At 46.6% G+C, this 15,201-nt stretch overlaps 1 protein-coding gene across 1 annotated transcript in view; it reads right to left on the reverse strand.

Annotated features, from left to right (window-relative positions):
• The window catches only part of LOC128399450 (long-chain fatty acid transport protein 2-like), a 29,470-nt gene extending 18,118 nt beyond the window's left edge, over nucleotides 1–11,352 (reverse strand). The window contains exons 1-3 of the mRNA XM_053360927.1: nucleotides 10,652–11,352; nucleotides 4,695–4,904; nucleotides 2,855–3,013 (exon numbers count right to left, since the gene is read on the reverse strand). Coding sequence (XP_053216902.1) covers nucleotides 2,855–3,013; nucleotides 4,695–4,904; nucleotides 10,652–11,129 — 847 coding nt within the window. The 5' untranslated portion in view covers nucleotides 11,130–11,352. The remainder of the gene's footprint in view (nucleotides 1–2,854; nucleotides 3,014–4,694; nucleotides 4,905–10,651) is intronic.
• Between the last annotated feature and the right edge of the window lie 3,849 nt (nucleotides 11,353–15,201).

Here is a 15,201-nt window from a genome sequence, read left to right on the forward strand (position 1 = left end):
GCACTAATATCGCGTAGAGAACACGATGGGGAATGCACCTGCAATAAAACAGTGCCCTACATTCACATTCCCCTATTTCAGCACTCCGCTTGGACATTTCTGACAATGTGGTTCAGAAGCTAACAGTACAAGATTCAGTGCTGACCCCAAAACTTTGTTTCGTTTCGCAATATATTTGTTTCAAGAAAATAAGAGTGGTGGGAGAGGAGCGCAGGCTTTGCAGCCAATAGTGTATCTCTGCACCCAGCACACACGTCATGGCTAAATTAAATTCTCACATTTCAGATTTCCATTCGTCCGGAATTTCCCAGACATAGCCGGAATACTGCAGTCTGGGCAAAAATCTCAAAAATGTCCAGGAAAATCCATACGTATGGCAACCCATGCCTGCAGTGTCGTTTTGGGTGATTTTCCTAAAAATTCATTTCATTTTTTTTCCTCCCAAAAAATTTGAACAATTTTTGTGTCCAGATCTTCAATTTTTGAAACATAATGTTACGGAAAAATTCCGGGTGCGAGTCTGCTCAGCCTCCCGGCTCGTCGGACTAAGTCCGCGGGTCCTAGCGGAAAATGAGCTCAGCCGGACGCAGGAGCAAGATGCGGAGATCCAAGGTTTATTGCGCAACAGGTTCAAGGCAAGATTGAACAGCGAGAAAGGGGTGACACCAACTTTTATAAGTTCCCTCCAAGTCCCAGAATACAGTGCGATAAACGTCATGAATACATTATGGGAAGGTTGGGTTTCACAACTTACATCATGAATATGTTACGGAAAGGTGGGGTTACACACATTAGCATTTCAGGGAAGGGAGGGGGTAGTGTGCAGAGTGAGAGATATGCATAGATAAGCACTTCCTGAGTACCGGTGATGATAAAACAATAGTCCAGATATGCATCGTCTGCCACCTGGCATTGCCCGGAGGAAGGGCTTGGCAGAATGATCTGACAGGATTAGGGTCTTCCTGAGTACGTGACTTGTCGCTTAGGAGATTATGGAGGCAAGTAGGGTGTCGTAGAGTCCTGAGGGAGCTGAGTCGATTGACACCAGTACGAAGGGAATCGGTGCTATGGTTGATTTTATATGAATTTTAGAAGTTTTAGCTTATTTCAAGTTCACTCTCATATTGTTAATCAAAGTCGGAAGTGAATGGATACATTGTTGCAGCTCTTGATACATTCAAGGGTCCAGGAGTTTCGGTTCCATTGTCCTCCCAGCAGGGGAGCTGTCAACAACTTGTCAAGAGGTTAAATGAGGCGTGCAGAGCTAGCTGAGCTACCTCTGCACGGCGAATGCACGGTTCTGATTGGCCAAAGCGCGGCCATTATAGTCAATGGGAGATGCATTTTGACACGGTCTACCCACGTTAGAAATGGAGCGAGAGGGAAGCGTAAGAAAGATGGTGGGCTTATTTCGCCCGTATAGAGAGAGGGAAAGAGAAGTCCTTTATTTACAGGACTAGGGTGCAGTGTGGTGCTTGTGCGACAGTGTGGGGGTTTGAGGGGTTAGGGAGCCGTCGAGGTCATCGCCTCGGGTCCACTGGTGCTGGTGGAGGGACCGAGAAGGTACCCCCCCCTTCCGTATCAATGGCAACCCTAGCAACCTGTATTTGTGCTGCGTTGTCTATTTCTACAAGCACAGGAACTGGATCAGGCCTGTGACCCATCTAGTCCAGCATCCTGTTCTCACAGTGGCCAACCAAATGCCTCAAGGGGGAACCCACAAAAGGAGCTGCGCACAACAGGACTCTCCCTTCATACAGGAGGACAATCCTGAAGCCATTTTGACTCTCCCAAATTGACCTCAAATATTTATCTGCAAGGAGGAAGGAAATGGGAAAAGCTTTCTAACTGTCTTTGGACTGTAGGAGCTTACACCTCTCTGTAAATACAGTCTGGCAAGTATCTGTTAAGCTGAGCACACTGTCACTAGAAGTAAGAGATTCAGGAACTATGTATTTACCATCTCAAAGGAATGGCCAGGCTACCCAGGAAATGCAATCAGATAAGGCATTATCAGGTATCTTGACAGACAGGAGAGAAGCAACACATTCTAATTTCTGCTGGGGACCACCTCTTTCTGTGATGAATATATGATGTTTTGGGGGGTGGTCTTGAGCTACAGGGTAGGCAATTTCAAATGTCTGTATAAGAGCTTGCACACCAATGTTCTGGGTTCCTCTCCTCCCTCCCTGCGTGGGGGAGTGGGGGACCCTGTTGTTTATTAAAGATCAGGCTTCCTAGCTGCTTTGCTTCTCAATATTCTCTGGTTGGCTTCTGTTATTTTCTCCTACCGATAGAGAACCTACTTAAAGACTCTGTATGGGCTCTTCAATACCCCATAAGGAAAAAAGGAGCAGTTTTTCTTATAACAGTAGCCACCCAAGTTGGCTCCTGTGAGAGTGAATTCCAAAGTTTAACTATGCACTGAGCGATTAAGTGCTTTCTTTTATCTGCCCTGAATCTTCCAACATTCAGCTTCGTTGCGTGTCTACGAGTTCTAGCATTATGAGAGAGGGATAAAACCTTTTCTTTATCCCCTTTCTGCATGCCAAGCAGAGAGGTCAATCCCTCCTGCAGCAGCACACTACATTTCTATGCTGAATGCGAAAGGGCGGGGGGTGCCCATCTGTTACTTGCCTGCATAGAAATTATCACCAATTAGTAACAGGAAAGTGCCTATATGTGCAATGATGGATTTTGCAGAATCATAGGACTGTAGAGTTGGAAGGGATCCCGAGGATCATATGATCCATATTCATAGACTGAGGATCTGAGTGCAGATTCTGACCTCTCCCCACAAAAAAACCTTATGCACCCATTCATGCCAGCTCACTGAAAAACATTCTGTACATACCAACCTCCAGGCACCCTCCTGTCCCAAGAAGAAGGGCAGCTGAGTGGTACATCGGCAGCGGAAGGTAGATGATATCCTTAGGAGTGACCCCGCACATGCGAAACATATGGGACACTTTGAGCAGCTTCGACTGGGTGATGATAGCCGCTTTCGGCAGCCCTTGAGGCAGGCAGAAATTAAAAAGAAGGAAGATGATCCGAAATGACTCCATCAAGTGAGAAACAACAATTTGCAGGGGTCATATTTCTTTCTGTCCCTGTCCCCCCAATATAACGCTATCCACATTCTCAACCACAAAATAGCCAAGGGCAGACACAGAAAAGGAATTCTTTTTCTACCAGCTTTTAGATCCGCCTATAGCCTATTTTGTTGTCTTGTCTTGTCTTGACTATCAATAGGACTTGGACAGCCCCACCCTTTGACAGAGTCTATTTTATTCCATGTACAGTGCCGGATTTAGGGTGGTGCAGGCGCTTCCCACACAGAGGGCGCCAAGCCGGGGGGGAGGGGCACACAAAATTGAGAGGATCCATAATTGAGAAGATCCATTTGGGGGTGTCAATTTTGGGCTCGCACAGGGCACCATATTATGAACGATTATCAAAGTCCACTGCTGCCGGACTTTGGACCTGATGTGCACTGGCGGAAGAGGAGGGCGGGGGGAGCGCACCACCCCCGGCAGTGCGATCCCAGTGGTGTGCCATCGTGGCTGGATCCCCCCCCCACGCTGGGCGCCACGCCCCCAGGATGCGCACCATGCCCCTGAGACGTGTGCCAGCCATGTCCCCGCCTGCTCTCTGCTCCCCGGTGCTGGAGCATGAAGCTCCGCCACTGCTGATGTGACCTGATGAGATCTTGCGCTGTCTCAATCCTGAGTCAACATAAATTTGGTCCGGGACCTGAGACTGGTCGGAGTGGTTCCACGGGAATAAAGCACAACATCCCTGATTGTGTACGCTGTCTATTGCAATTCCGCCTTTAAGTTATAGCAGAAGTGTCGTGACTGGGGGAGTGCCAGGAGCCCTTCTTCTGCAAATGCCCCTAGTCACAGTCTTCCCCACTGTTGTGAAATGGATTGCATATGCTAAGTCTTTCTAAATTTGCATTGACACAGATAAATGAGCTATGGGGATTTTATGCAGCTCTGTGTGCTCTTTTGCCCTCTTTATAGATGTTGTGCCATTGGCCAGCCTACTGGTGACGGTCTCACAGCCAAAACGGCCTGACACTTGCATGGCAATGGAGGCTGTGTGGACTGAATCAGAGATACCATATTGGCCCAAATATAAGCAACACCCGAATATAAGCAACACCCGAATATAAGCCACACCCGAATATAAGCCACACCTTTAAAATTCAAGGGGGGGGAGGGGAAAAAGACAATACCCGAATACAAGCCACTCCCTTAAAATTCTGCAGGCAGTCACACCCGTTCTGTTTTACTGTATGTCTGTTTAAGCAGTGATACCGTAAAAGCCCATTTTTGTAAGGTCGCAAATTTAAACTGCGCTTGAACTTTTCACGGTCAGAATTTGGAAAAAATAAGTGCAGCTTATATTTGGGGCAATACGGTATATCTAAAGTTGTTTTACACATGCCTGGCAGTGGCTCTCTGAGGTCTCAGGCAGGGATCTACACTGAGATCCACTTTGGGCTGGATCAAAGTGATGTGCATCCCCTTGATGGTTGAGCTATGGCCCCTCCTGAATGGGCAAACCCCATCCATCCTCAAAAGTGCCCAGGAGGAGGGCAGATGGGAAACAAGATATTTCCAGGCACGCAAGCCAAGTTTCCCCTCCCCTTGCTCCCTCACCCACCTCTTTGACGTTCTCCTCCTCACCTGTGGTCCCAGAGGTGTAAATATACAGGGATGATGACTGAGGGGTCACTTTGGCTCTGAAGGAAATGGGCACAGGCTCGGCTGAGCTGGACTGGATCTGCCCCAGCAAAGCTTCCACGCCCTCGGTTGGGGAGTCTTCGCTCAGGAAGAAAACCCGGACTCCTTCTTTCTTTAGAGTAGGAAGGACATCCTCAATGGCGGCCTTGAAATCTTCAAGAGAGCATGAAAAGAGGTGAGATTGGCCCTTGATTGGCCCTTGATTCTGGAAATCCTGCTAGACAGTAAGGCAGCCTGCCCAGATTCTGCAATAAAGAATGGTTTTGTTTGCTTATGAATAACCAGAATTGCAGTTGTATACCAGACAGTAGCATTTGGGACAGGAGTGTGCATTAGTTTTGGAACCCATTTGGTTTAATTTTCATTTGTTGCTATGAGTGATGAAAGGATACTTCAGTATTTTCGGTTGTGTACACATTATATCTTTAATATATAATTTTAAAGCACCCGCCCCCAAAGAATTCTCCTAACTGTAGTTCACCTTTCACAGAGTTACAATTTCCATCAACCCTTAACCAACTACAGTGCCCTGAATTCTTTGAAGGGGGAGATGTGTGTCAAATGTGCTTTAAAGGTATAGTGTTTATGCAGCCTGAATCCACCTAAATTTCCAGGTATCTGCCAGAATCCCCCTGACAAAATATTGACAGTCTGGAGGCACCCTTAAAAAATCATGTTTGTTTGTTTGTGTGTGTGTGTTTTTAAAAGGATGCTGTACAAATATATAATTTGCTAACACCTGGGGGAGCGGCAAGGCAAATGTAATATCAGATAGGGAGGAGCGAGGCAAAGTGGAAGAGTAATTCAACTTTCACCTTCAAAAGGCTGTACATGTGTCATTTGAGAAGTGAAAGCAAGGGGAAAACAGTGCTTAGGGCACAGCAGAAAAACCTGCACCCACTCCTGTTGAAAATATGTATTATTTATTTCTTAAATTTGCATCCTGCCTTTCCATCAAACAGGTGTGCAAGGCTGTGCCTGTTTTCAGGTCCGCCTATGATTGTGTAACCTTTGGTGTAGTTTTTGGCACGTACAAATTCAGAATATTTGAGGTTACCGCATGGTCACTGGTCAAACTGGTTTTGCAGATGTTCCTAGGAAAATGCGGAACTACCCCACAGAACTGTGGCTGCAACTGCTAATATAAATGTCTGCCTTTTATTGGATAATGCCTAGGATACTCAAAACAGATTCTCTACCATCGCTCCCCCTCCCAGCTGTTTTCAAAACAGAAAGATTAAGTGCATGAAAAGATGGGAGGAAGGGGTGCTTATTCATATATCTCTGCACAACTGTGCATTTTGCCCGTAAAAAGAAAAAGACCGATGAATGAAATAGCCTAGACCAGCTTATACTGTATTATGGTATAGTTAATTTCCATCTCAGGGGAGCAGCTGCATTTAGGAACTAGGGCTCTTTTGCACAAATCCAAAGATGTGAGTTCATAAGAATATAAGAAGAGTCCTTGTTCTAGCTCCTGCTGAGAGCACAATGACAGAGACTCCTTCCTGAGAGGAAGGAAGGGCTCTTTATTGACGCCAAGAAGACTAACAAGCTCAGCAACAGGGAATGAGTCAGAGCGGTTGCTATGCTCAGGCTAGATGAAAACAAAAGCGAGGCTAGCCAGGCTGGTAGCAAGATCCAAGAGTCCAAGATCAGGGCTTGGAGTTCAGAAAAGCTGTCCCAACAGATTGGGATGCTACCTGCCAAACGTTTAAAGACAAGGCCAAGCAAACATAGCTGTGAGAGTCTCATGCCTGGCAAGATGATTCAGGGAGGATGCATCAGCTCCCAGTGGTGGAAGCACTTACAGGGCCTGAGCAAACAGGCTGAACCCTCCCATTCGGATCCTGGTTCCTCCACCCCAGCAGTGGGCTGGCACCTTCCGTGGATTCCATTGCTGTGTTCTGCTCCCTGGGAGGTGATACGGAAGGGGGGGGCATGCCTTCCTTCACCCTTCCGCCGGTCACCAGAGGGTCCGAGGCGATGACCTCAAGGGCACCCAGCCCTACATCGACCCCTCAGCCCCCACACCGTTACACAAGCACCACACTCTACCCCAAGCCCCATAAATAAAGTGCCTTTCCCTTTGCTACACGGGCGAAATAAGCCCAAACTCTTAAGCCTCTTTCTCGCTCTATCTTTACTGTGGGTTGACTGTATGAAGCTGTATCCCCCATTCGTTTCAATGGCTGCGTTCTACTCAATCAGAACCATGCATTCGCTTTGCAGAGCTAGCTCCTGCACGCCACATTTAACCTCTTGACAAGCTGCTGACGGCTCCCCACTGGGAGAACAATGGAACTGAAACTTGTGAACTCGTAAAAGTGTCAAATCTTGCTCCTGTCTCCAGCTGAGCTCATTTTTCCTCCGCAGGGACCCGCGGACTTAGTCCGACGAGTTTTACCGTAACAGAGGGAAGAGAGAAGATGGGGTCCTGCATCTGCAGCTAGGGCAGCCACCTCCAAGAGACAGAAGTACAGTGGTATCTTGGTTTAAGAACAGCTTGGTTTATGAACAACTTGGACTAAGAACGCTGCAAACCTGGAAGTAGGTGTTTTGGTTTGTGAACTTTGCCTTGGATTAAGAACATGTTCCGCTTCCTGTTGAGTGTGTTCCGCTTGTAAATTGAGTCCCCCACTGCTATGGGAAAGTACGCCTTGGTTTAAGAATGCTTTGGTTTAAGAATGGACTTCCGGAATGGATTAAGTTCGTAAACCAAGGTATCACTGTACAATCCTCTGTTCCCAGGTCTCAGCCTCACCTAGGGTTGCCATATTCCCAAAAGTGAAAATCCAGACAAAGCTGTTGAGCTTTTTTGTTTGTTTGATGTCTCCTCCCAAAAATTAACTTTTGGGGCTTTTTGGGGAAAATCCAGACATATGGCAGCCGTAACCCCACCTCCATGTCTCCCTCCTATTCCCCTTCCTGGACTGTCTCAGCCTTCCTGTCTAGTGACAGTAATGGAGAGCCAATTGACGTTCCCAATCCGAGGTCTCTCTGTTGGGCACACCTCCAGGAAGGTCATAAATGTAGAAGCACGCTTAAGCGTTTCTGGTACAGATCTTGCTGGAAGCGAAATAGGGAGGAGGATTCTGATTAGATCAGGGTGTGTGCGAGAGCAGCTCTGTGAATATGCTTGCAAATAAAGTTTAATTGAACTGATAACCAAATCCCCGTGCTTGCTGGACTGTTGGCTGCTAACGATCATTATATTCTGAGCCTGTTAATGCCTCAGAACTCATGGCATTTTATTTTTATTTTATTTGCTGCTTTCATATCCCACCTTTACTCCAAAGAGTTCCAGGTGGTGTACGGGTTTCTTCCCCTTTCCTCATTTAATCCCCCAAGCAACCCTGTAAGGTAAGTCAGGCTGAGAGGCAGTGACTGGCTCAAGGTCGCTCAGTGAGCTTCATGGTGGAGTGGGGACTTGAACTCTGGTTTCCCAGGCCCTAGTCCGGCACTCTAAACACTACACCATGCTGGCTGTCCTATTGGGTCAGGCCAATAGCCAATTTGACCCAGTGTCCTGCTGTCTCGGTGGCCAGCTAAAGCTCAAGAAGAAGGACCTGAACACAATGGCAGTCTCCTCACTTGTGATTCCTAGCAGAGGCCAACTGCCTCCGACAGTAAGAAGGAGAACATAGGCATCATGACTAGGAGTCCCTGAAAACAGAGGGAACCAGCTACCCCTTCCCGCCCCCATGCACTCTCCCTGCCTCCCCTGACCTTGTTATCAAGCTATTGATGTTGAGCCAGGATTAGTGTGCTGGTCTAAAGGGGGAGAGTCTCTTCCTCTCTGCTTCAGAGAAACAATTGTTTGTACACAAGAGTGTTTACTTTGGCTCTGGTGCCATGGATTAAAATCTCACCTGGTCCAGATTCATTGACCTGGGGAGAGTCAGACACTCTTGACATCCAGGCATCATTTGTAAGATACCATTTTATTCCGGGGAAAAAGTGTGATACCCTATCATTTGGACTTTCTTCTTGTTACATATTAGACAGGCAGGTCTTTGTTGTCTTATCGGCGCCAAATGAAGACCTTCCTCTTTCTAGAAGCCTTCCAAATTATCCCAGCCTGCATCCGTATTGGATCGATTTAAATTGTGGGTTCCCTCTCCCCCCTGAAATGGTTCTTTAACGTTTGTACTGTTTTTTAGATATGGAATGTTTCGTAATTTCTTTATTTTTTAACCTTCATTTTTTATTTGTTGCATAATGGCATATTTTATTATAACCCGCTTTGGCCCTTTGTGGGGAAAGGCAGGTGAGAAATCAAATCAATCCATAATAACACTGACACAGCTTGCCTAGTTGTTGTTGCAAAGGGCAGTTCAGGTGGGAATGGCAAAGCACCCTCAATTTTGCCTGGCCAGTTACACTGATGTCATCACAGAAACCACTGGAGTCGATAATGTAATATTACTCCCGCTGGATATCCATTTGTTCTCTCTTCCCTCCTTTCCTTTCCCTCAAACATCAGCAGCTATTGCTGTTATTTTCTTCTTGGAACACTGCTTCACTAAACTAACCCGTTTTTGGGAGGTCACACTGAAGGCAGTTCAACGAGGAAAACACACACCCTGCGTGGTGAAGACTCAGAGATGCTTTGCTTTCTTTTAGGGCTAAAGCAACTGAAATAATGACTACTTACTCAAGGAATGCTTTCTCCAGCTCTTTTCCCTTTGCACTCTGCCTAATTTCTCTCATACACCCATACTCAAAGAAAGATTGTTACTTCTACTAGCTGAGAAAAATTGATTTCTTTTCAACTTAAGAGATTTATTATCCCATACCCTCCAACATTTTTCCGATGAAAATAGGGACATCCTATTCCATATCCTCCAACATTCCTCCGATGAAAATAGGAACGTCATAAGAGAAAGCGGGATATTCCAGGATCAAATCAGAAACCAGGATGGCTTCTGTAAATCCAGGACTGTCCCTGGAAAATAGGGACACTTGGACGTTCTGTTATCCATGTGCCAAAATGCCAAACAACAGTGCTTCAAGGAGGAAGAAAATGGCTTTTAAAGTAAAGCTTTTCCTTTAATAAAAAAAAAAGGTAATGGAAGCCATGCCACAGTCAGGGAAAGGTAAAACTATTAGCCAATAGCAACTGAAAGTTTGCATCAAGAGCAATGCCTCACTTGAACAGGCAAAGATCCTGCATTCTCCAAACTATAGCGAAGTAACTAAATCCCAAAACCTTGATCTGGGGAGGGGAAGGTATCCAGAGCTGGCCACTGGCTAATAAGACAGTGGATTCATCAACAAAGGGTGTGATCTCAAAGTAAGCCATACTCAGAGTAGATCCACTTAAACGAATGGCCACTTAAACAAATATGCCATTTTCCCAATCAAGCTTTGCATTTGTGTTAGGTGCAACCCAGAATCCCCCTTCTCTTTTCCCTTGGAGAAGCCGAACTCTGAGGGATGCCTGCATTTAGAACTCTGCTGGGCATTAACTCTGCTGATCAGACTTGCTAAAGCACCTGAGTGGAGATCAGGAGTCAAAGTTCAAGCGCTTGTCCACAATGTGGATTTGCGCCAGCCTGTCTCCTCATTAATGTCAGGGCATCTGGCTGACATCACTGTCTCAGACCTCCCCTCCTTTAAATGTAGTTGTTGTTTTCTTCCCTTGGAAAGTCTGAAACTGCTCAGGTGCAGAGGAGCTCAGACAACACAGAGATTGTGCTATTTTGTCAGGGATGGAAAGCGACATATCAAACCTCTTTTAAAACCGGGGGGGGGGACAATTCAAGAGAATTCCCCAATATTCTTTCTATTGTGACTATATGGCCTGACAAGTGCAGCACAAACAGGCTTTCAGTTGCCCCCTTGGGTGTAAATGCACAAGGGGTACCTTTACCTTTACCTTCACCTTTTTAACTCACCTGGAGTTGTCAGTAGCACTGTGGTCTTGCAGGAGCTGAGGGCATGCAAGAGAGACTTGGCTCGGATGTTATAGTTGATACACGCCATGACACTGCCAATCTTCTCCAGTCCCATCCAGACCCAGAGATAGGCAGGGACGTTCTTGAGGAAAACAGCCACCGTTTCCCCTTCTTTCAGCCCCACGTGGTCCCGGAGCACTCTGGCCAGCTGACTGCTGCGCCTGTCGATATCTCGGTAGGAATAGGTTTCGTCTCCAAAGAGGACCAGGGGCTTCTCTGGGTGCTTCTGGACTTTGGCCAAGAAGAAGTCCAGTAAGGTGATGGGAGGTTTGCGGCTGAGACACCTGTGGCATTTGTATCCTGTTCGAAGGGTGGTGAAGAAGAAAACCAAGTCCAGCCAAAGGTAGGGGAAGAAAACATTCCCCAGGAGGAGCAGAAGGATCAGGAGCCCTATCGCAATTGTGTAGAAGTCCAGCATGGCTGGGATCTCACCTCAAAAGACCCAGGGCCCTGCAAGCCGCAAGCACACACTAGCTCCTACAGCCTCCGTCTGAGCCGTGCTGAATGGAAGGCAAAAGCGTATTGAGCAACAAGTGAATGAGACGAGGTTTCCAACCCTCCCCTCCCATCTGTCCCTGCAGGCTGATTCGAGAAAGCTCTTGGCTCTCAGACAGAAAACTTTAACTTGCACAAGATAGCTCTTGAGAACCCCCACCCTTTGCCGCCTCCCTCCCCTCTCTGCAACACTGGCATTCGCTTGCAGCTGGAGGCAGGTCCCAAGCACAGGTCTGAGTCTTCCTCGCGACATGACCCCAGTCCACTCTAAGAGAGGCAAAGTTCACATTTGAAAAGCGCTGGAGGAAATTGGCAATTGCCTGAGCTGCTTGCTTTTGCTTTTTTTAATGAAAAGGCCTTGCAGAATAGATTATTTCCGCTGTCCCAAAAAGCAGCCTTGCTGAGGAGAAAAGGAACAGAAACAGAAGGAAGCTCTTTGGAAGCTTGGCAGCTCCATGCCTAGAGGAGTTCAGATCCACCAGGGCATGAGCAAGTTGTGTGTCCATCTCTCTGCATTTCTGTGCAGATGAACAAACCTGATGAGGTGCAACAGAGCCATTGCACTTCTCATTTCTGCCGTTTTGCTGAGATGTTCAAAAATCTTCACAGGGCTAAACAGAGCCTGTGGGTCCTTCCACATGCTCCTGTTTTTGAGAATTCATCGTTGCAGTCCTCTCCAACCTCTGCCACCAGAAGCAATCCCTGCAGCGGCAACTCCTAGGGACCGAGGGGTCTTTGGACCCCCACCCCAATAAAATATTTGAGCCCCTCCCAAGTTGATGGACATTGCCATTCAAATGGTATGTGTGCACCATGACACCATGTGTGCACCATGTGAGTGATTATGTGGGCAGGGTTTGCCTCCCCCCCCCCAAATATTTATTCAAGTTGGCACCCCTGGCTGAGGCAGGGAGAGACCAGGGGCAGTGCAACCGCCAAACCAAGAAGGCGCACTCCTACTGCCACCAGCAGTGGCAGCGCCAGCAGCCATGTGCCTCCTGGGCTCTGTCCACCCTCCGTGTGGGCTCAGTGCGCCCCCCACAGCTGCCCAGTCCTCCGGGAGGGGTAACAACACTTGCCCCGCCCTGGAAGCCAACAACCCACGCTACACCACTGCCTTGGGCAAAAAACAACCACAAAACTTTCAAGAGGGGAAAAACCTATAAAGGGGCTGAACTTTCACCCCGAAGTAAATCAATGTGGTCATCAGAGGTAGGGGGAGAGAAATAGGTGGAAGGGAGGAATGGGAAGCACATGAGCGATTTCCTGGAGAAGCAGCAGTCTGCATTACAACACACTGATGCATGTCCCACTTACACAGATTTTTATCCTCAGGAGATGCTGTATATCTGACTGGTCCACTGATTCTACACTCTGACTACTGTTATAAAGGGAGCTGCAACAAAAAAGAATTGAGATTTGCTGTAGGCTTGTTTTCTGGAAGGGGTGGGGTATTCAAAAGTGGGCCCCTAAATCTCAGTGTGAACCTTGTCCCCCTCTTCAAAATATTCACACACACACACACAAAGTGAATACAGTGGTACCTCAGGTTAAGATCTTAATTCGTTCTGGAGGTCTGTTCTTAACCTGAAACTGTTCTTAACCTGAGGTACCACTTTTGCTAATGGGGCCTCCCACTGCCACCACGCCACTGGCACACGATTTCTGTTCTCATCCTGAAGCAAAGTTCTTAACCCGAGGTACTATTTCTGCATTAGCGGAGTCTATAACCTGAAGCGTCTGTAACCCGAGGTACTACTGTACCAAAATGGCACCCTTGGTACCAAACTGTTGATCACCTGGACCTGCAGTCCAATCTTTGCTGCTCTCTCATAAACTGCGTGAGTGACCTTACAGAGGTCTCCATCTGAAAGACATCCCTGTTTGAAAGGCATGACAGATGCTTGCTGCTAGGGGAGCTTCCAGGTGACCTGCTTACTGCTTACCTGCATTCATCCCGATTTGTTTGTGGGGAGGTTAGCTGAAGTTGCTTCCAAATAAGTGTGATCCCTTATTGACCAGTGTATCTTTGACCACTTTCCTTGTCACAAAAGTCCTATCTCTGAGGGAAGTTTGGTTTGTTGAGCAAGCACTTCCAATGAACTGCAGTTGTGCAACCTGAATTTCCTGATATGAAGTGGGGGTTTTTTCTGGGGGCGACACAGGGGGACGCATACCCCTAAAAATTTTGTGAATCTAAGTTTGGCCTCATTGAGGAGCAGTATTTCAATATGAGTAGGAAAATCTGGGATGGGGTGGCCAAACAAGCCATGATTAAAGATGGGTGCTGCTGGGCTCACACATAACACCAAGCCATAGTTAAAACAAACAAGAGTTTGTAATCCAGTAACAAACTAGGGCTTCAGATCATGGTTTATTGACATTAGTTGTTGGCCTGTGGGTGAGGCTCACACATAACACTAAGGGTGTATTCAAACATGGGGAATATTGCACTAGTTTCTTTGATTATAACGCCAGTGCTTCTGTCCTGTTCTCTAACATTCCTTTCACACTGCAGTACCTGCTGCATTATGGAACTGTGGCTTTCTGACAGATATGCCAGCATATTGCACTAAGTTTCATTCACACACAACACAACAATGAATATAATTGGACAAATGTCGCTACTCCCCTACCTTTTCCACGCATGCGGACTTCTATTCCCCCATGACTTACCCATGAGAATGGCAGGAAACAGCTGTATTTAGGTGTGTGTGCTTTATATAGTGTGTACACAACCCAAACCTGGCAAGGATCCCCACAATGAAAACACTTGTCAGAATGATTTTCCCCAAGCAAAAACGGTTATTGTGGCCCCAAACCACCCTTAGAATTGGGATGATCAACCAGGAGACTGAAGGAACCTTGCTTCAAGGCTGATTGGCTTGATTCAGTAGTAAATATATAAAACTTGTCTTCTCTTGTACATTTTTATTAATTGCATGGGGATGTTTATCCTAATGCTATAGAGCAAAGAACATGCTTTAGGGTTTAACCACTTTTGAGCGTTTTGGGGCAGGCAGGGGGAACACTGGCCAAAAGCCAGGAGGATAACAGAAGCCCAAGGAAAAGATACAGCATGTTTGGGAGAACTAGCCAAGCCTGCAGCACTGATCTTTACCACCCAAAAACGCAACCCCATTAAGATCTTAATGTTCCATTTCACTCTGAGATTTTGCTTGAGGTTTTCTTCATGCCTCTGGATTCTTAGCCTGTTGCGCTGTAGAAACGAAGAGCCTTCACTCAGGAATGTAGGTCAGGCGTGCTATACAAGACAAAGAGTCTTGTGTGTTTGATTCCCCTGGCGGTCCATACTGAATGGGATGGGGCCAGGCACAAAGGCAGTTCTATCATTTACCTTGGGAAGACAAGAATGATTTGCGCGCTGGCTCCGGGCAGCTTGGGAACAGAGCCCCGTCATATCAGGGGAAGGGTGCTCAGATTCAGTTTTGAGGCCAGAGGCAATCCAAGATTACAAGTTACAAGGATTAAATTATTGTTTCAGTAGAAGCAGCCAGTAAAAATAAAGGCATTCACTTGGTGGCAGAAGTGAAGACTCTAGGAAGGGTTAAGCTAGCTGGTTTATTTGCCATTGCAGAGAGTATGAAAGCATTATACTCACACACCGACACACACACACAAACACATTTTCTGTTTTACACTTTAGAATATTCATTTAAACAACCTTAAAATGACTTCCCTTCTTCTCTTTCCATGGTTCATTTTGCATATCATAAACCCCTGCATATTTTGCATAAGCTAAACCATTCAGTATTCCATTAATACACCCATCAAAACTTGCTTACACTGTTGAATTTATCTTAATGCTGGCAACATTTTCAAGTGTACACAATTCCTCCCCCCAATATATTCAATAAACATTTTCCAATCTTCTTGATGTTCTTCTTGTTCTCTTATTCTATGTTAGGTCTGCAAGCTGCGCATATTCCATCAGTTTAAGTTGCCATTCTTTAGTTGGGACCTCACTCATTTTC

This window comes from Podarcis raffonei, chromosome 13 (assembly GCF_027172205.1).
Source record: "Podarcis raffonei isolate rPodRaf1 chromosome 13, rPodRaf1.pri, whole genome shotgun sequence".
Classification (NCBI taxonomy): domain Eukaryota; kingdom Metazoa; phylum Chordata; class Lepidosauria; order Squamata; family Lacertidae; genus Podarcis; species Podarcis raffonei.